Source organism: Atractosteus spatula, chromosome 14 (genome assembly GCF_055471065.1).
Source record: "Atractosteus spatula isolate fAtrSpa1 chromosome 14, fAtrSpa1.hap1, whole genome shotgun sequence".
Lineage (NCBI taxonomy): Eukaryota > Metazoa > Chordata > Actinopteri > Semionotiformes > Lepisosteidae > Atractosteus > Atractosteus spatula.
In genome coordinates, this window is record NC_142719.1 from 15,316,217 (window position 1) to 15,338,637 (window position 22,421).

General features: G+C 44.4%; 1 protein-coding gene across 1 annotated transcript in view; it reads left to right on the forward strand.

Annotated features, from left to right (window-relative positions):
* The first annotated feature begins 8,695 nt into the window (after positions 1–8,695).
* LOC148820750 (noelin-2-like) overlaps positions 8,696–22,421 on the forward strand; it is a 115,411-nt gene continuing 101,685 nt past the window's right edge. Inside the window, exon 1 of the mRNA XM_088932973.1 lies at positions 8,696–9,223. Within this exon, the coding sequence (XP_088789099.1) occupies positions 9,167–9,223 (57 nt within the window). The 5' untranslated portion in view covers positions 8,696–9,166. The remainder of the gene's footprint in view (positions 9,224–22,421) is intronic.

Sequence of the window (22,421 nt, forward strand, 5' to 3'; positions counted from 1 at the left end):
GAAGAGACTGTAGTATGCATCAGTTTATGAGGGGCAAATGAACACATATGTGGCCAATTTCATCCTGAAAAGAAGAAAGATGAAAGTCATTTTAGCTGTGAAGCTCTGCTCAGGTGTGCAGATGAAGGAGTTGTCTTGATAAGTGGGGCATAATGGTTCCTTTTCTTCTTCTCGATTTTCACCAGGCGTGACATTCTACAGGTCAAATTGCCTCATCACCTGTGCCCAGTCATCTCACACTACTGAAGGGAATGAGTGCTTGTGCAGAAGTCACACTCACATATATCACAGTAATGATTTAACAAATATTCAAACGTACACTATATTTTTCAATGCTTTCATTTTCACACTTTTTATGCATCTCAAACTCATTGTTCCCTGTAGTAGCAGCTTTCCCTCATTTTGATATTGTTAAATATATCCTTCTCAATAAATTACATTCATAAAATACAATTACATGAAACAAGTTTCAAAGTTGTTACAAAACATGGCCCATCTGAGAACGTCTGCCTTTCTTTAAATAAAAAAAGCTTTAAAATTAATGTAAAGAGAAAAGTACTCCCTCCACCATTCTCTTTACAATGTTGCGTTTTGTCTAGATTACAGAGAATCCAAACCCCACCAGGCTCATCTACAGTTTATAGAAAGGGCTGTGCAACCTCAGAGTTGTAATCTAGGCATTAAATACTGGCAGGTATGTGCGCCGCCAGGAACCTGCGTTTAAATTTTCTTGTGAGATCTAAGAGTGCTGGAGAAGAGAATTAAGCATAAATCCCTTTCTGGCACTCCAGACCCCTGTTGCTCCAATTATCCGCCAAAGCAGCGCAGCTTGACGGCTGTATTTTTTACATGTTCCCACGTGCGAGCGTCGACCTCCTAACTGTACTGCCGCCCCATTATGCTAATATTCCGACGATGCCTGAGGAGCTGTATAAATTAATAAGTGCAATACACAGTTGTGACGCTGGTGGGCTGCCTGTTTAGGAAATGAAAAAAACGTATTCCAGGGCATGGGAGAGACCGGCCTAGGAAAAGAAGCAACACTGCTTGGCATGCTTTTAATTCACACCTTCATGATCTGCTGTTCTTGACAGGACACACGTGGGCAGCCAATGCACTCCACTGCACAGCGGCCAGAAACTTAAGAATTTCTGCCTCTGCGAAGCAGAACCAAGTTCTCTTCCAGGTACACAACAGGAATCCCAAATAAGCCCTATTTTAATGTATTCTTCTTTGCAAAGCCAACAGCAACCTCATTACCTCTATAGAGGATTTGCACTCACTTTACACACACTGGCATGGGGTGCTGACTATCATTCTGTCCAGCTGACTATTTTCTGGATAGGGAAAGCTGAGCCATGGCAGACTGGTGAAATCCCTTACTCTCACAAGGAAAGCTCAACATATTGGGTTGACATATATACATTTTCTAGAAATGGTGGGGATGCAATAAAAAGGACAAACTTTGAATATGCACTTGTTCCTTTATTTATTAATGTAATGTGTTCCTCCTGTGAATACGTGGATTTAAAGAATCCTGTTTATATATGCTTAAATATTGTTACAAATGAGCTGTCTTCCAAAGATATTAGCTATAGGCTTGTCTCCCAATAAAATCAATTGTTTTACTAGTTACCAATATGACTACTTCTCCACCATTGCAGAAGAGAGAGTGTCTTTATTATCTCTGGGGGGGCAAGTTGTTTAAGCAAAGAATTAAAGGGTACCCCTTTTTTCATTTATTATTATGGCTAAATAGTAACAATGACAGTAGAAACAATTCTGAGACTGCATAATAATGGCATCTTATTGATTACATTTCCTTTGTAAGCTAATCAATAATCATTACAGTAACTGGGAACTTCATGTTTCTACTGTGAAAGCACAGTGTAGTTTCAAACTAATTTTTTAAGACCTGACCCAAACAGAACACGTACGAGAAAAGACTGGCTGTGTTCTAACACAGAGACACCACAAACAACATCTTTCAGCTGGACAGTGACAGACAGTCTGTAGGTCGAACAAAGAAGCAGCAGTGAAGATCTGGTGGCCTTAGAGACAGACAGAATCCCTCCTTTGCTCAAAAAACACACACCTAATTCTCCAGTTCTACCTTCCAAATGCTGTGGCTGAAAGTGCACATAGGGCTCTACATCCATCTCAGACCAGCAGCATTTTTACACTTCAGGAGACAGATAAAATGAGGATGATTAAAGTTTCATATTCATATTACCTCCACTGAGAATGTGCAGGAGAGATGGGTGTGTGACAGATTACCACCATGTTGGAGTTGGAACAACAGAGGGAGTCTGTCATTCCAGACCAGAGGAAATGGTCATGTTCTTTTATAGAACCACAGGGATTTGTGGAGAGAAAGACATCTCTTTAAATTACAGTAGATGATGCTTCATACATCCATTTTCTAAACACTTCTTCCAATTCAGGGTCGCAGGAGAGCGAGAGGCTATCCCGGCAAGCACTGAGCGTAAGGCAGGGTACCCCATGGATGGGACGTCAGTCAACTGCAGGGCACACACACATTCTTTCACACCAATGCCAGTTTTTCCAGAAGCCAATTGATGATGTTTTTCCACTGAAATCCAGAATCGACTCAAGTCTCCGGTCCCATATCTAAAGTATTACAGGTTCATAGTGTAGATGGTGCAGTAGAGTCCCTGAGCAAGGTGCGATACTTCACCCTGATCAAGTCAACCCAGCTGTATAGACCAGTGCATACTAAATGCACTATAATGTTCGCTACAGGGTGAGGGGGTGTCCTCTATAACATAATAATAAATTACTCTGGTTGCATTAAATACATTAAATGCCTATGGTTCTGAATGATTGCAAGTGTAATACGATAAGTATTGGTGAGAAGTAAATAAAAAAAATACCAGACTGCAGATATATTCCTAAAGCTGGATGAGCGCTACCAGCCTGCTGTGGTCAGTGGGACCTCCACTGCCTCTCCAATCGAAGATGACTCTCCTGCAGGAACAATGGGGCTCACAGACCAAACCGAAACAGATGGCTCAGCAGCGTGCATTTCAGAGGAAGGCACTACCAAATGAGTTTCACAAATGGTGAGCAGCGCTGAGTGAGAAATGTTGATTTCAAAAACTGGGGAAGTGACTGGAGATACAATTAAAAAAAACAGGACACAGACCAGTTATACCACAGCGACAGCGTCCCTATGAATAAAAGAAAGCATGCATCTGCATCTGAAAATGAGACGCTCACAATGGAACACAAACTCCAATACAGATGGGACTATGGCTAGTCGGCAAGTCCCTCTGTTCAACGTCTGATTTCCAAAAGCATTTATGCAAAAGCTTGCTTTCACTCCCAGCGTGTGCTGTTCAGGCCGGAAAGCAATTACTGTGTCCCTTTTGTTGTCAAGACGGAACGAAGAGATTACTTTCCTTTCCATTCTGTCTTTTTTTTCAGGTTCTAATTTGCTGCTCTTTAGAAGTGAAAAAATATTAGGTGTTAAAAAGCTAATTAGCAACATCTTTTTGAGTTCTGATGAGCACACATGTGCCTAATTAGCCGGCTTATTAGAACTGATTGGGAAGCACTCTACTCAGAAAGGTTGCAGACAGTGCAAAGAAGCAAATTATATGGGCCTACAGAAAAAAAAGTCATGCAGCTGCACATTCAAATAAACAAATATGCAGCTCTGTCTGAGAGGCTCAGGGCACATGATGAGCCCTAAAATCTGGGGATCATGGGTTTGAACACAAACAGTAGTTCAGATGGTGCTCTAGTGGCAGCATGCTATTCTAAGAAATGGAAATCTTGCCCTGCCATTTACCACTGCCTCCTTGTGGCTGGCTGATGAATGGCATAGCTGGGCAATGTATAGCTCTCTCAATGTAAGATGGTAAAACACAGAAGTTATTTTTTAAAATTCTGCTGTAAAGGAAAAACAATTATTAAAAGTATTAATCACTGGCAGAAATGTGACTGGTATACAAATTTCACTGAGGCTTTTTAAAAATGTATTTGCAACTAAGCAAGAAGCATTTTATTTTATTTATGAAGTAAATGGCTGGGGCAACAGGTCTTCTTAACACACACACACACAATAAACACCTGCCACCCACACACAGGAAATAAAACAGGCTGCTTACTCTTGGTTGTTCGGCGTAGGTCATGACCAAGAGGTGCCGAGAGAGCAGGGTGGAAACCGCAGGTGTTCTGGAGCCAGCTCAGTTTAACTACAGTGTGCATTCTTTTTACCAGCCTAATTCCTAGAGAGGCAAGAACAAGGGGGCCAGATGGCTGAGTCTCTAAAGATTTGGAGCAAATATGCCTCCTTCTACCCCAGCACAGATCAGGAGTTGTCAAGATCGAGAGAAACAATGTCATGTTATATCCCACTGTTGGGAAGCAAAGCAGAACAAGAAGCGCAAATTGAGAAAAGAAATTCTGATAAAAAAATTTGAAGAGTTTGATTTCTGAGTTACACATGAGAAAAGGCCTCCATTAGCCCTTCCACCCAGCTCCTCACTCTCTCTCATGGACAGCTGAAACAGGAGAACTGAACTGAACTGGCTAGGATATGCAGCCTCAAAAACATTAACAGCAATGCATTTAGACAAAGAAAACTAAGAGGATCTTCAGATCCTTCACATCAGGGAGCGTAGCTTTGCAGTCAAGAATGATACGTGCGCAAGTTGTCTGTCTGGAATCTTTCCAGCAGTGCACACTCTAAAGTATAAATATTTCATAAATACATGCAGAAGGAGTTTCTAAATGAACCCTTCCCTGGTGGATGAGATTTACTTATTAATTGCCAACAGAAATATCTGGCCCATTATGTCTTGTTAAGAAGCACTTGTCAACAAAGCAAAGGATCAATGTGAATGGCTCAGAATTCTTACTGTGCAACATGAAAATGTAGCAAGTTTATCGATTTATTTATTTTTTTATTCTTTAGTCTGAAATAAAACCACACGGAGGCACTTTGCAAGGGTGTCCCAGACAGAAGAGCAGAAGAGAACCGAAATTTCACACTAACATCAACAAAACTTACCTGTAGGTAATTGCAGAATGCAGTTCATTCATATAAAGTTAATCACTTTTGTTCACTGGAAAATAGGATCAAGTTAGCATAACCTTATACGAAGCAAATGGGAAGAGACTAGAGCAACAACACTTGAAGGGCAGAGTATATACAGGTTCAGTAACTCGCTCCAGGGACACACAGTGAGTCACTGGCAGAGCTGATGTGGAGTAGCTTTGACTAGGAATCTCCTGTCATACCAAGCCCTGCAAATAAACCACTAGAGCAATTTTCTCAAGACGAAGAACAGTGCAATGGTGCTGTCACGTTCCTAACAACAGAACCTCTGACAAACATCTTATCTGAAGCATGCAGCAGCGAGTTAATTTCACTTTGATGCTGATAGGTTTCATTATACCTGGTACACCTGAGCCAGCTCCACAGAGCACACCAAGCATTTGCAACCAGAGCCATTGCTTCAAAGCTAATCAATGGGAACAGTTACAGACACCGCGGACGCCAGCCGAGAGATCCAGTGACTCACCTGGAACAAGCCAGCCAGAAAATGCATTTAAGTTGTCAAAGTCTGTTTTACAAGGCAACTTACTCGCCTCCTGACAGTCGCAAAACTTAAAAGCGCCTTGAGCAAAACATTTTAATGTCTTCCATCACAGATAATTGATCGAAATCGCTGTAATGGTCTCCTTCTTCGAAAACCGACTGAGTGATCTTTCAGCCTCATTGCTGTACCAGTACCCCCCTTTTCTCACCCCCCCCCCAAAACAAGGGTTATGTTCTCCTTATGGGTATCATTTAACATCAGTAGCCACAGCCAGAGAATACTGAGCAGTTTTTTTTAAACAAAAATTAGTCTACTCTTCTGCAGTTGGTGCATTTGACAGCTGTGCTATAATCTACTTTTAGATTCAGTCCATTTTCTCCCACTGCTGTGCTGTGGCCAGATCTTAGAAAAATTACTGTTGGAAACCTGCCAAAAATCCGAGGGACAGAGTAATAAACTTCATTTTTTGTTTCTTTATTTTCCATCCAAACTACTATTTACATGGGTAGAATCCCTTGAAATGCACAATTCTGGGTACAAACACTTACAAATGGGACCTGGCATTTGTGACCTAATTGCACACAAGAACAGGCTTAGCGAACATGCTCATGTTATGTTCCAGTGTCAGTCTGCAATTCAAAGCCATGGTGCGTGCCACTGGTAGACATAAGCAGAACACATCACTGATTCACAGATCACTCCTGCATACGAGACACGTGGCTTTTGTGCAAATCCATTACACAGCGCAGAACACTGCCCCTCAAGAAACCACGTCCTACACACTCCTTGGTAATCCTGTTACATTTTGTGCTGTGTACCTTAATTGAATTCAAAAGTAAGAAAAAAATGAATAACAAAGAACTGAAAAAATCAGATCTGCAAAACATTACTACAGATCAAGTATTTTGGCTGAGAACACAGGAATAACTTTGACTTTTCCCTTCTTCATAATACGAGAAGAATTAATGTTACATAATATCTAATAATTTAATAGTATTAATTAACCTAGACTACAGGTTTATTTCATTTGCAGTAGTTATTTTTTATCCCTCTGGAAAAGGTCTCCAGAAACCTACAAAAATACTTCAAAGTAACCCAGAACTCCAAGCTGTGTGGTGTAATAGTCAGGGCTCTGGACTCACAGCTGGATGGTTGTGGGTTCCGATCCCAGGGAGGGCACAGCTGTTGTAACACTGAGCAAGGCACTCAGGACTGCTTCAGTAAAATGCCCAGCTGTAGAAATGGAAGCTGCTTTATATAAAAATGTCAGCCAAACAAATTACTAAAAATAAATTAAAAAGTCACGGTTCTTTGGTTTAATTTACTTTGTGAAACATGCATAACCACCTCCACCCCACAAATAAACATTTAATATTATCCAGCTCTCCTGAAAGAGGCTTTTGATTTACTGCAGGCTCCACAAGGTTTATTTTCAAATGCGGAGAAAAGAAAACAGTTTCTTTAATGCACTATTTATACCTGCCAATTTCACAATGGCTGGAGGCAGGTCAGCCAAACTGTCATAATTTCCGTCAGCCCTGTGTCTTGAAAGCCAGCAGGGAAACTGGGGGGGGGGGGGGGCAGGGGTTGGGGGAGCAGTTCCAGCTCATACAAAACAGTCTGCATAGAGAACTTGATGTTGTATCTTTGGCTTGTTTAAAGGGCTGGGTTGCCTTGAGTCAAGGGTACAAATAGTAATTCACTTACATGTCTGGGTTAATAAAAAGTTTATCAAAAAAATAAGATGGCTGCGCCAAAATTTGTAAGCATAATGGGCTGGAAGATCCACAGCAGCCCAGTTCTGCATACAGTATCCTAGTATTGTACTGTATGAGGAACGTAATGACCTTCAGCAGGCTTCAGAGCACTGTGTGATGATTAGTTTCTTTCCATGCGAGTCAAGTGAAGTTTAGTAAAGTTCTATTTGTCTCCAAGACTCTCATGAGTCACTTAAAGACAACCCCTGTTCTGTCAAGATCACCATCACGTTCTATTAGAAGACATGCAGTTATTTTCTGGTATTTTATTTATTTTTAGTTAGCATGTGTAAGTGTCAAGCAATTCAGAAACGAGAACCTATCTGCCCCTCTAACAGCGTCAGGAAGAAGCAAAACTGAAAAGAGGATTTGCGCAGAGCTGTGTTTTTACATTATACAGTTATTAACTTGGTAAAATGGCTTTGCAACCCAAACCACTTGCCTTAAAGACTTTAAAATAATTTAGCACTAAAACACAAAGAAAGGAAAAAAAGATAGGAAATCAGAACGCTTCCTTCTGGATTACAAGAACATCCTTTCAGTCCTACAGGATGACTGCAACCCCACAGGGACACCAAGCACACTAGATAAAAAAACAACAGGAATTAAAAGAATGCACACCATTCTAACTTCCTGTACTAACATTCTTCCGATATCAATCCCTGCACTCACTGCCTTTCACTTTCCAGAAGAAACAGGTTATAGTCAGATAACGTCTCACACTGACAGCAATTTGAGAGGTTGGCCCCTTGTCAGGCTCTATACTCTGTGGGGGTTTTAAACTCCCAATCTGGAGAACTCTCAGAGAAGGAGCAAGAGCTCCTGTGCCAATGGGGAAATAAAATATTAGTAGGCACAGTATTAGTATGGCACGGTGCATTGCTGCCTTGTAGCGCCTGGCCCTGGGTTCAGTTCAAGACCTGGCATACTATCTGCATGGAGTTTGTATGCTCTCCCTGTGTTCACATGGGTGCTGTGGTTCTGGTTTCCTCCCACAGCCCACAGACACACTGGCAGGTTAATTGGATCTTGGGGAAATTGGCCCTGGTCTGAATGTCATCAACACAGCAGTTAGAAACTGGCTGGATATCTGTAGACATGCTGTAGCATCAGCAGTAGCACACACAACCGATGCAGGAGTTAAGAGTAAATGAATTTATGAATCCATTACAGTTTTTTGATAGAACAAAGAAAATAAAACTAAAAAAAATCTTTACAAAACGAAGCTGACTGGCATGGCGTTCAGCAGGCAGCGAAGCAACACGGTACTCCGAGGACCCAACTCTTTCCGAAAGAACTCGCTTCTTGGACACTCCTCTCATAGGCTGGGATTTGCTTCCCCTGCTGGCGAAACTAAGCAATTACGCCACTATCAGGCTGTCTTGCGATCACCTTACAACCTCTGCGTTTTTCTCCCCTCTCTCTCCAATTCAATCCCACCTCTGATTTTCCAGAATTGTTGTTGGTATATTTTAACATATCAAGGGATTGACGCATGGTATAAACTGTTGTTCATACGGATAGACAATCCACTCCTGTTTTTTTTTTCCTTCCCCCAGACGCGATCAGTTAATATCTTTGGAGGTGGAGGCGCCGTCGAAATTAAATAAATAGCAGAAGATCATTATTCTAAGCAACTGTGGCAGAATCGGCATCGTGAGAAGGGAAGACGCTTGCCAGACCGGCTGTTATGTCTTTCATTGCACAGATTCGCCACAGAATTAACAAAACCCCTTTGATATCCACGAAGCTGACGGAATCTGTATAAAGAACGCAAAAAAGGCTGAACAGACCACGAACGGGACCCGGGATAGCTGCAACCCTGCATTTTCCAAAAGGATGCATCTGTTTAGTGACATATTCCTGCTGCTGATGTTAATAATTGGACCGAGTGAGGTAAGGCGACATTCTAATCCTCTTCGTTTTACTCTTAATGTTGTGTGCTTAGTGAAGACCAGGCAAACGCTGCTGCTGTGCCAACAGTTAATGCCTTTCGATGGGTACGGGCTCTATAAAATACACAGCGTTTTCTTCAATGGCTAGCCTGCGATGTTGACATTTTATGCCATCGTTTCAAGGGAGAAAATAATAGTAGTAACAACAACATGCACTGTCATGGGCCAGCATCTTCAGTGGGGGAAAAAAAGTGTTAAAATGCTGCACTTGAAAAGCGCTCTTGCCATTTATCGGGGATTGTGTACTAGGGTTACATACTGTACTGTTACCGTTTCAGATTAGGGCACTAGCATAGCGCTAGCCTGGTGCCGGACACGCAGGATGTGGAAAACGATTGCCCCCCTCTCTTTGCTCCAGCTGGCGGTGGGATGCACCGCAAACTTGCCAGACAAAACTGACGCGATCTTCTTCAAGCCGAATCAAGGGTCTCGGGTTATAGTTCAGAGATCCCAGGCGTCTGCTGTAGGACGCGTGTGTGTGTGTGGGTGGGTGGTGGTGGTGGTGGTGCAGACAGAATTATAGTGTCTCTCGTCTCCTTACGGTCTGGGCACGCGAGTCCGTGTTCGTAGTATTAACCCCGCACGTACTAGTCAGTGTGAGCCTTGCGAGCGCGTAGAGATCGCAGGCTGTCGGGCACTCGGCCATTGAGGACAGTTATACCGATTGGACAGCGATTACCCGCGACCTTTTGTTTCTCAACTTAAAACAACGACACGAATAAAGTTCTAAAGGACGGCCAAGTCTTTTCTTACATCTTCCAGTAACCGACAAAGCCTTTTTTTAAAAAAAAAACAACAACAACACAAAATACCCGTGACCACTGCTGGCCTCTTGCAGGTGTCGATTCCACAAGTTGTGAGGATGTGTCGTGACGCTCTGTACAGGCATGCGTACGGGAGAAAAGAAGACTACAACCAAAACGATTTTAAAACGCGGCTTCTCTAGGGAACTCTTATGGGACGTGTTCTTGGAAATATATCTAAGATGTTACAATTTTTTTTATCAACTCCATTCGGGAATCGTCAACCCAGACTACCAGTTTGGACCGGAGTGGCTCTAAAATCGCCGCGTCCCTAGTTCCAGCCCCCTCATTTCCACCATCGTAGCTTGTTAATTGCCCTTAAGGGCCAATTTGTTTTAAAGTGTCGTTTAATTATTTATGGTAAATGGCTCCCTCCCCTTTCCCAGCGCAATGCTGAAAACATCATCAATTGATGAGTGCCGTTCGCTCAATTTAACAGATATAAATACTGTATAGCCTTTTACACTTCAAAGCGATTACAAATATTCCACGTAGGTAATGCGTGTTAAATATGCACGGTGGCATAGTACGACAGTGTACAGTCTTGCTTTTTAGTTCACAACTATCAAAAGAGAGCGATGATATCTGATTACTTTTAACTTACAAAAGTACCCGAACGACCCAGTTCAATCGGGAATCGCTGCATTAAGTTACAATATGGTTCCCAGTTTTAAAATAAAAACACAGTACCAAGTTCACGTCAAAGCCTAGTCTTCTCACAGTAATAAAACGTTTATTTCAGACCTCATCCCCCTCAACCTAGAGTCAACACCATCTTTATTCATGACAAGTTCGTGACCGCAACTGTGATGAATACGTGTGGGTTGTTATTTTTAGATGGTTCCCAACTGATACCGAAACTCCTAAACTTTAAAAATAGTGCGCCAACACAAAAAGGGAAATATCAGTACACAATTGTCACAGACAGGGGGGTTGAACTCAATATTGGAGGCCAAAACTCGACAAATAAAAAAAAAAAACTCAAGTTCAGAGGACAAGCGGTGGCCTAGCGTTTATTACGCTCTCTCCCCCTGCTCTTCAAAAGCCAATTGACCAATTACGAGTCGATTTTTAATTAAGACATTTTGCTTTTCCTTCTTACAATTTAATCATATTACACCATGTACAACATGCACATATTACATATGTTTTCAAAACCAGCCGATACGTGTTGGAGAAACATTAAAACAAAAGCACCATAAAATGTATTTTACTTACCGAAACACTTCAATCGGTGGCGGCGGTTGTTTTGACGCATTTCCGGTCCCCACAACCGGGCCATTGGCTACTTCCGGCAGGTGTCTCGTGCCGGTGCCAGTAGAGCGTTAAGTACCCCGTACAGCTCCTATCAAACGAACAGCGGTGAACTTTTCATCATTGCATGAACGTAAAGAATAAAAAAAGTGATATATTAGCTTCTTGTCACATTAAAGCAATTCAAATCTGTTCAAATGACGGCATTTACAAGAGTTTTGTACGGTGGTGACTGTAATTTAAAAATACGAACCGAATTATGCTGGCAGCAGTCAACGAGATTTTGTAAATGTTTATAATTAAAAAGGACTTCATGGCTGACAGGCTAGAATCCTCCCTGTGTGCTCTTCTGTTTTAGTACATACAAACATCAAATATAAAACATCAGGAATGTGTGTCTGGGTTTTTAATATGCTGTTTGCTGTATTGGTGTTGAGTCTCCTGCACTTTGACTCAGCCCAAGTGTACCTGAACTGGCACAGCAGGTCCACCCCCACCCCCCCCCCCGTACATGTACAAAGCACGAGCCTTTACCAAACACACCAACTGGTGAAACAAAATGCTAAAAAAATTGCCCCGGACATCATATGCCTTGGTCGTGTACATTTAAAACCAAGAACGGGAGTCGCGTCTTTACCGCAGGAGTTGTGGGAGAGTGGAACGAGCTACCCAGCCGTGTTGTGGGAGCTGGTTCCCGGGCTTCTTTGAAGAAACTGCTGGATGAGACCCTTGGGTCAATTACCTACTGACTCCGGAACGGGATAGACAAGACCATGGCCTCTTCTCCTCTGGTATTGATCAGTCAATCGAGGTTGATTTATCAGTGTACGAACAGTCCAGCGTACGGCGGTGCTGTCGACAATGAAGTGCTTCGTCCGCGAGCCTGTTAAGAGGGACAGAAGAGTAGAAGGACGGATGTTTATAGGGAAAGAGATTAAGATCGTGATGCAAGAAATGATCCAATTGCAATTTCCAGTACAATTGACAGACTGTGCGATTGTATTGTAAATTCTTGTGTTCTGGTGTCACCAACAGGGCACAGTGCTGCAGGGGGCAGGGTTGGACCCGCCGGGCCAGGGCTCTCTTGGCACCAGTGGGCGATGGGTGGGGAGGGGGGAAAAAGCCCCCTGTCCCCTTGACTGTCCGGAGAGGACAGGGGCTGTGATGACCCAGCAGTGGCCCTGGGATGGAGAGGGAGGATGATACAGAAAGACAATAGTTGGAAAATGGTAGATTCCGCTCGCTGGAGCTCAGACCGCCTTCTGTGACAGCCTTCCACACAAGATAGACCCCTTGCGGGGAGAGCAATTAGCTGGGAGTGAACAAGAGCCTAATCTTGGGAGCGGAAAAGGTCATGCGTTTGGAGTTAGTGGCCCTGAAGAAGAGATTCTCCCCGGAGTCTCTTATCTCTGGACCCATGTAATTACAGGAGGACCCCGGCCTTTAACAGCTGCACATGCGCATGTAATTGCCCGTTTCCCCCAAAGCAGAGATAAAGAGAGGAGGATGAAGCGCTTTCTGCTGATCGGCGACCCTTCTAAGCTCTTCAGGGAAGCTCCGAGACAGCGATAGCATCCATCCCGCTCTCCGGCAGCGTCGGTTTCGCTTTTCCTGAGCCCTGAGATTTCACACGCCAAAGAGCTGCCTTTTTATCCCAGTCCGCAGTGGGGGATTAATAGAGATGCTCGCTGAAATACCCAGCCGGGGAACAACAAATTGTTTGCGGTCTCTTTTTTATTTTGTTCCCCACCGCTTGTTCCCTTGAGATTGCAGCCCGCTGGGTTACAAATTCCCAGGCCTCCCATCAGGATCCTGGGCTGCGTCCTCACTGTGGGGGAAGTTTCGGCTGTAGGCGCGCTGGCTCGTACCTTGTGGGCAGGTGGATTTGTATTGCTGTGGTGTAGCATCAGATGCGGATTCTGTTGAACTGCTGCCGCTGGTGAAGAGGACAGAGGACATCAGGAAGGCGGTAAGCACTAGAGCAGTGTGTTCTAGTCCTTACCTACTGACCATTTCAAATTAGCGGCAGTCTACCGTCCAGGAATGAGGAGCACTGGGATTTGTTACAAGGGCATTGCTTTTAATTAAGAACATAAAGCTTGCAAGCTAGAGGTCATCGATTGATTTGTAATTAGTAGCTAACTGATCCCACCTTGAAAGAAAGCAGGGTATCAGGGTCAGCAACACGACTGGGTACCTTGTGGCCGACTCCCACAACCCCTTTGTGTAAAGAAGTGCTTCTTTTATATGGTGCTTCCACACAGTTTTCACTTGTGTTCTCTGACTCGGGTTCCGCTGTTGTACCTTGAAGCGCGCTGGTTTTATTTTATTCTTTCCCACGTACTGTACAGTAGGTCACATACTGTACACCTGGGGCAGATACGCTCCAGACCTTCCTGGAGGCCATGTGTTGAGGCTTGTTAACTTTTTCCCAACCAATCCTTTATAATATTACAAAGAGGCAACTAGATAGCTGGGGAAGGTACAGACAGACAAACAAAGATGGATGGCATTCAGGGGAAGAACAGGGTTGATATATAAAGTGTACTGTGTGTAGCAGATGATACAACGTGCATCTGATGGAGAGGAACCGAGGAGCCTTTTGGGAGCGCGCTTTGATTGACAGCGCCTTTCTTTCCAGCGGTGGCTAGAAACAAGCGGTAGCGGTGAAGTGTTTAGTCGCCCGATGTTTTTAGCGTAGGAACTGAAGCGCGGGACGTCCCCAGACGGCCCTGTGGTTGTGATTCCAGGAAAACTCTTAAGATTTACCTTTTTTAAAAAAAAAAACAATTTTCAAAAGTACTGCACAACCACAGAAACGAGATCGCAGGGGCTCCCGCGAGGCCCGCGCGATGAAAGGCTCTCGCTGCCTGGCAGAGCGGCTCCTCGCGATCACAGGGGCTGCGCGCGCGGGGTCGCGGCAGGTAGCGCTCGCTCCGCTGGCGGCTCGATTCCGAGCTGACAGACGCCGCAGCTCCGCGCCACCTGCCCCGGGGGATCGCGGTCTGACTGCCCCCAAACCGGTTCGGGTCCACTCTACATCTGCACACCTGCCTGGTGGTGTCAACAGTACAAGTACAAGTACAAGTAAGAGACGCTGCTCGGGATTACCGCTGCAGCCGTGGCTGGGGACGTAGCCGTCGCCCAACGCGGGAGGCGAAGGAGTTAAGAGTGTGTATAGCAGAGGGCACACGCAGGATAACCTGTGGCTAAATCAGCTGTTTAATAAACATTTCATTGTGCCGATTAAGACTCGACGAGCCATGTTAATTATTCAAAGTAGGCGCCCAAAGAAACGGCCGTGTCAAAAAACGACAACAGCAGATGTCGACAACGGCGAAAAAAAAAACACACCAGAAAGTTTTCACTACTTGGCAGACGGGAGCTCCACGACAAGGACAACAAAGCAGCACTGTGGCTTTCAGAATTGTTAAAACAGCCACCTCTGTCTGTCCATGCCCCCTGCCCAAAGTAAGAATCAACAGAATTAAAAGATCCAAGAGCAGGGCTATCAATCTCTTCTCTAAACTGTGGACACTTTCCAAATTGGAGCTGTGAGCCCTTCACACAACTTGCATTTCTTACCTTCCTGGTTCACTTGCCTTTCTGGGATCTACTGATCGACGACGATGAGCTCTTTAGGTTAAAGGATCTAAAGAAATGCAATGTAACGGGGACTCTGGCAAATATAATTCTGTGCTGGTTGTTTCTCCCTTCTGCTCTAAATCATTCAACATGCACACAGGCTGCAGACGAAGCAAGGAGAGGCTCTGTGTGCTCCAACACTATGAATTCCTTTTAAGGAAAAAAAATACATTTTCTCCTCTTTTTCTCTGCTGATCCAAATGTTTTATGCATTTTATGAAAGGTGGATCTCAGGACAGCTCTGCTCCAGCAGGATGCAGAGACGGGAGGGGAAATGCTTTTGTACAGCAGCCATGTAATTGGCTTCCTGAAAGGGGCTCATGGTTGTAGCCATAAGGACTCAGACTTTTCAAACTCGTCTCACCTGATCATCTGTTACTATCCCTTTGACAGAAACCGCCTGCACATAAAAAACAGGGCAGAATGCTATTATGAAAATGACTGGAAAACTCAGAACTCAAAAACATTTAGTTGCACAGTTTGTTAGGCCTCCTAAAGGAATTGACAGTTAAATATGGCAAAAAGACAAGACTAATTAGGACCACTATCTCTTCAGAGGCTGGGATGTGCTCATACAAACATTGCAACAATTTCTTTAGTTTTTGATTTTTCCAACTTTGCGGTGTTAAGGTTAAGCCAATCTCATGTCAGTGCAATAAAACTTGCACTGAGAATGTGGAACTTTGAGGATAAAGAAGCAGCAGGACAGGTTTTTCCTGAGAAAGGACTTGTGCCATAGGATTGTGATACCCAGTGATTTCTGTCAGATCTCCTCACATGAGGGCAAGCATCGAGCATGTTTTCAAAGCTGATAAGCTGGCTTCTGGCTTCTTTCAGAAATCAGCCAGATGAGAATGAGTTCCTCTGATCAATTAGCTTCTAACAACCAAACGAGATGGACTAGGTGGGCTGAATGGCCTCTTCTCTTTTGTAAGCTTTCTTACGTTTTGGTGAGAGAAATTCCCAGCCAGCATGCGCTCCATCCTACTGAAACGATTAGGCTTGATAAAGAGATACTACAGGAATTGCCACAAACACGGCTATATACTGTATGGGCTCGTGCACTGTGCAAGGGCAGGCGCAGACGCTAAAAAACGTTTGTGTTTTACTTCGTGGATATGGGTGTGATGGGAGGAAAAAATGGGCAACTGGTTGCCCATCCTGCCACAGTAATATTCTGTATATCTGTACACAGGCAGAAGGGTAAGCACTGCATGAACCACAGGGTTGCATTACTGCTGCCTGACGGTTCTCAGGGGGGATTCTGAGGATGACTAGCTCATCACCATCACTGCTTTCACTGCACTGCCAGTGATGCAAACTGATACTAGTAATGTCAACTTGAGAGGACTGTGGAGTTATTTTTCTGAACACACACACCCTAGCCCCTCTTCCTCTCTCTCTGCTAAGATTCACTCAGTTTCTGAAGCACCAGCATACCTGAATTCATTATCAAAAAGCTCAAGCCTCAAATTGAAATGTATATGGTAATTATCTGAAAACTTGGGCCTGCAGCTAGCTTTTGCTAGCTGTAATTATAAGTTCCTGATAACCAAAGGCGTACAATGACATTGCAGGAGAGGAGCGAAGCCCGCCTTCGCTCCAGAGTGAAAAAGGAAAAGGAAAAACAGAGAAGACGAATCCCACTGTCAGACTGGCTCTGATCTGAGGTCTCCGTTCCATTTGGGAAATTAAACACAGAATAATGCTAATGCTGCCTTGCAATAAGGAGATGGTCCGAGAGGCTTCTGTCTGTACTGATCTTGCACCCTAAAGTAAAAGCCATTCAAATTCATATTCAAATTCCACAAACTATTTAGTGTGAACAGCAGAGGTACAGTATCAAGGCTGCTGGATCAGGTTTCCTCGTCTGAACTCTTCAGGAACAGAAAGGCTGGGCACTTATGTTTTTATTCTGAAGGGGAAATTCTGAGTCTGCGGGCCTGTTCTGTTAAGTTACACTTCTTCACCACTTTCAGACTGCACATTTTCCTGTGGGCAAGCAGCAACAAGTCCTGTACTGCCCAGAGTGCAAGCTGAAAAGCATCCTGGGTCTTCTCTGTTAATGACCCTGAAAGGCTTTGCTCACCCTCTCTTTTCATCAGGTTATTGTTGTTTTTAATGGATGAAGCGGTATTAGGAGAAAAGCAGGTTTCAGTACTGGATTTGTCCTGCAAAGAAAGGGTACAAAAGCTCTAAGTGTGCATCAGCTGGTCAGGTAGCAACTCAAAAAAGCGTGCATCAGAGCTCCAAGTGCACGTTTTGAAGAAACTAAAAACAAGTGCTTTGATCTTAAAAACTACTTGCAGCAATTAGCATAAACCACTCACATGAGAGGCGACAGACAGCATTGCACACGCCAAAGGACCTCCCAGCTCAATCCAGCAGCAAGCCAACACGTACGTGCGCTGGGTTGACTACGGTGTATGGCGGAAAAGCCGACAGGATCGCTCTCTGCCAGGCCTGGGCCAAGGCCCGATCAGAGCTAGTTTTTTAAATAATTCAAGCCCTCTGTCGGGGGAGCAGAGGTGAGAGTTGTAACTTAACAAGAGGAGAGTACATCGCCGAGTTCGGCTGGTGGTGTCGAAGAGCAAGTGCTAATACCCCCCCCCCCTCCTCGCCCACTGGGACCCTGTTCCCTCCCGCATTCCAAAATAAAAAAAAACACACAAAGAGAGTTAGTATTCCGCCGCTGCACGGCATCGGCATATCAATCAGCCAGGGCACCCAGCATCGCAGACTGCATACAGTGCACAGTTTGTGTCTCACTGCGCTTCTCTGAAGAGCTGGAGGGAGGAGGCGGCCAGAGCTGCAGAGACACCAATTAGACAGACGACAACTGCCGCACTGTACATCAGCCATCTACGGTTTAACACTACATAAAGGCCAACACGTTCTCTTTGGAGGGGGGCGATCTTAATTCATCCGTAGCTTAACGATGATGTCACTGTGTTGTGTAGCAAAAGAGTGAAGACTGTTTCATTCGTATGTCTTCAGATGCTATTTGAACAAATCTATTCTGATGTCTTTTCAGCAGGTGTCTTCATGTGCTTTGTTTTTGTCTACTTTTATTACATTTTTTATGTAGATGAATCATTGCATTAATAAATTAATAGATAGCAGACAACCTTTTTAAAAGCTACAGAAAAGCTATTTTTATGAGGAAACAATATTTAAAATTATTCAAGAGTTGAGACTGTACAGATGGTTAACGGTTGATCAATTTGCAGTGCTTGGGGGGGTAGTGTTGTTTGCAAAATATTCCAAAAAAAAAGTTGCACCCACAATTTCCTAATGACCCTGATCTTGACCTAACTGTAAGATAGCAGAAGAGTAGCAAAACACTGTCCGTCAAACAAAGCAGGCAAGAACAACTCCCTATGGCCATGTACGATGCAGGAGTCTGAGACGGCTGATCATGTGGAAACAGAGAAGTGAGGAAGACGAACTGCTGCTCATTTTAATGTGGCACCATTGCCTCTGCCATCACGACCTGCAGAGCGCAGCAAACCTCTCACTGTGTCTGCTGTGTGAATGGCTACAGCCTCCTTCACTTGCCCAGCATACAATCGTCTGAGGCTTGAAGGCAAGCGAAAAAAAAAAGAGTTAATGGTTCCAAATTAAACATCAATTAAGACAGCATTCGTCAGGAAGCAGAATCAATCCGCGAGCAGCAGGGCGGGGGGCCGTGCCCTCCCCTTCGTGCAGGTCCACGTGCCCGTCTATCACATCACGGCCGCGTCCCTAAATAAACAGCGCAGCTTCCTCGTTTTCACATGTACGGGGATGAAAAATGGGGAATAGAGGCGAGATATGTACGAGAATTATTTCCAGCAAAGCAAATGTTTGCCGAGTGGTAATGAGTTTTGCAGGGCTCCTGTCATGTGTTTGCAAAAGACGTATGGCAGCGGGGAAGCTGTCTGACAGAGCCCTGCGTGTCCAGTGAATGCAGAAGGCCTCCGCGTGCCCTAATTACTTCATCGCGCTTTGTCACACATTAGCTTGATTCCAAACGATCTGTCCCCCCCTCCTCTCTCTTTATCTGTGGTTGACCTTTATTTTGACCTTAACTACTCCTTTGTTTCTTTCTGGCAGTTTTAATATATGCCGCTTTGAATACAATTAAATGCAAATGAATGATAATTTATTGTGTGTTGAAGGAAATAATAAAAACCCAGAGGAATGCATTTTAATGGCAGACTGTGTGTGGCCGGTGCGTGGCCTGTCCTGTCAAACTATGAGCCTCTGAATCTGCCCCCTGTCAGCCCAGCCTGGGACAACTGTCCTCCTGTAGCTGGCGGGTTAGAAGCAGTTAATAATGGAATCACTTTTGTGCAGGATTAGGAATCTGGAGGTAAGCAGATAGGGTTTGCCATTAAGTGTATCAACAAATGCTTATCTGTTGATAAACTCCCAACTGCCATATCAGCAACCATATCACCCTGCAACTCACAGCTGGTGGCCCACTGAAGCTCAGCAGGTGTGAGCCTGCCCAGTAACTGGATGGGAGACCTGCTGGGAAAGTTTAGACTGCTGCTGGAAGAGGTATTACAAGGGCCAGTAGGGGGCGCTCACTCTGCAGTCTGTGTGAGTCCTAATGCCCCAGTATAGTGACGGGGACACTATACTGTAAAAAGGTGCCGTCCTTCACATGAGACGTAAAAACCGAGGTGCTGACTCTCTGTGGTAGAAACGAGTAGAGGTGTTAGCCCAGTGTCCTGGCCAAATTTGCCATTGGCCTTTACCACTCATGGCCTCCTAATAATCCCCATCTCTGAACTGGCTTCATCACTCTGTTCTCCTCCCCTCTGAGAGCTGGTGTGTGGTGAGAGTACTGACGCATTATGGCTGCTGTCACATCATCCAGGTGGGGCTACAGTTGGTGGTGGTGGAGGGGATCTCCATTACCTGTAAAGCACTTTAAATATAGCGTCCAGAAAATAACTTTAAGTGTTAGTGTATAAGTGTAAGGAATTATTATAAGTGTATAGGTTTTAAGTTTTTATACGTTTTTTATAAGTGTACACTTTATAAGTGTATAAGTATTATTCTAAGTGTATAATTATTATAAGAATGTAAGTGTAAGGAACTATTATTATGAACTGTCTCAGACAGTAGAAGGTGCTCTCTGTGGCGCAGACTAGGCTGCACCAAGCGGGGGCCAGGGCACTGCCAGGAGCGTGGGTGAGCATTAGCTCTAAACTGCCTGCAGAGCAGCGCCTTCTGCCACACCCTGGCTACAGGCATGCGGTGATGTCATCAAAAGGCATGCCAATCGGTGACAACTCTGCCATCGGGTGTCGCAGCGCATCAAGAGGCAAGACTCGATGTGGGGGCACCCGTGAGCTGCAGCAGCTGCCAGGCTCTAAAAGAAACCACTGGCAGTTCCAGATCAGTATAAAATGATCTTTTGTTTTTTGAAGGGTCAAGAATGGGTCCCTCTAGGATCCAGCCTGCTCTGCACATTTGGGCTTAATCAGCAGATCTAATGCCCCAGAGTCCAGACTGGTATCATCTTCTTTGAGGGGTACCAAAAAACAAATCTTCCTAAAATCCTGTGGTTTTACACTCTAGATGTAATTGGTTTGCCTAGGATCAGCACAGACAGATTGCAGAAAGCGAGGCAGACTACTGCATATTTGTTGATCAGTTTTTTTGTTTCTGTTTCACTTTAAGGCTTGACTGTTGTGCTGCATCAAAACTGCTTATTGACTTCTGACCTAATTGAGGCAAACGGCTCTTTGTAGGCTATGGGACTGGTGTCATGTTGGCAAGAGATTGCGGTTACTAAAAAAATGCTAAAGACTCAGCCCTGCTGACTGTTTCTGGCAGAGTGGATGAAGAGATCAGGGCTGGCAGAGAGCATCCTCTGTGGGCTCTCTGATGCACTGTTCCATCACCAGTGTGCTCTTTGCATGCTATGAGTTTGCACTGTGGAAAGCAGTCTAATCTGTATTTAACGCATATACTGTACTACCTGAACCTGAAACAAGGCCTCTGTACAGTATAAAGCTTGTTAAACTCCTACTTGCCAGTGAGTCAAAGGACAACAAGAGCATAAACCTGCCAGAAACTTCACCTCTCAAAAGCATGACAATTAACAGTGACAAAAGCTCTTAGTTCAGGGGGTCTCCATTCCTGGTCCTGCAAAGCAATTATCCTGTATTACCAATTTCTAACAAACAGGAACACTTGTAAGCTACTGATCAATTAATCAAGTAATTTGTTCTGGCTGCAGGGTGTTTTGTTACAAATCCAGATCTCTAAGTTACTTTGATTTAACTAATTACCTGTTTAAACAATCACAATGGAGATTTCCAACTTTGAAGAATGGGCATTTTCTTTCTGATCAAATCATCATCATCATCATCCAAGGCCACTTACCATTTTACATTAACACGAGGCACAGAAGTTACCAACAGAAAACACAATAAGAATACGCAATAAAAATAATGAATTAAATCACAGTCAAGTCAGCGGACCAATGAGAGCAGCATTAGATATCAGGCCCGTGTTCCGAGCTGAATTACTCTCTGTTCTTTGTCTCGCCAGCTCAGTCTCATGAGTTAGTGCACTTCCTGTCTGTGTTTCATACACGAGGAAGAAAGCAGACAAACCCTGTTGGATAAGCTCTGTTTGAGCAGGACGTGACTAGTGCCCTGTTTGAAGGGCTACATATTTGAAAGGAAACTCCACTAGGGTTCTTATTTGGAACATAATGAAACTATAAGTGGGCGAGACCACGATGTGGCACTTGGATGATTCTGGTTTCCTGCTTCCTTTTAAAGACAGTGAGGCTGGGTTAACCAGTGTTTTTTTTAAATTGCTCCAGCGTGCTAGTATGTGATGAGTGGAAAGGTGAAATAAATGATGTTCCACAGCCTGCGAGCACCACATAATACAGCTCGCGCCCTTCTACAGAGGATACAGAGTAGCCTAGCAACTGCGCTACCTTGAATTAACCTGCCTCTTTCTACCGGAGGGTACTTGAGGTGAGGCCTGTATTCCAGCAGGGTACAGCTTCAAAGGGAAAGACAGAAGGCCTTGGGGGTATTGCATAATGAGATACAGCCCTGAGCTACTGTACCCTGCACTGTCACTCTCAGCCTGGATCCCAGTCAAAAAAGTAACCCCCCCCCGCAGAGAGCTCCTCTCGCTCAGCCACATGCTGTCAGCTCCCGGGAGCTAATCAGCCTCGTCCATGGATCTGGACAGGAACCAAGGAGGGCGACCTCCAGCTCTGAGGCCCAACTGCACTGCGATGAGAGTATTCATCTTCTCAGAGCCTCAACAAAAAAATCCAAGGGGTAAATGCAGGTGCAGCACCTCTGAGCTATCATGGGTATCAGGGTCCTGTTCGTTAACCATTGTACTCAGTCCTTTGGCTTATATCGTGCCCAACGTGATGCTTCTTCCTTCTGCTGTGTCCGGTTTTAT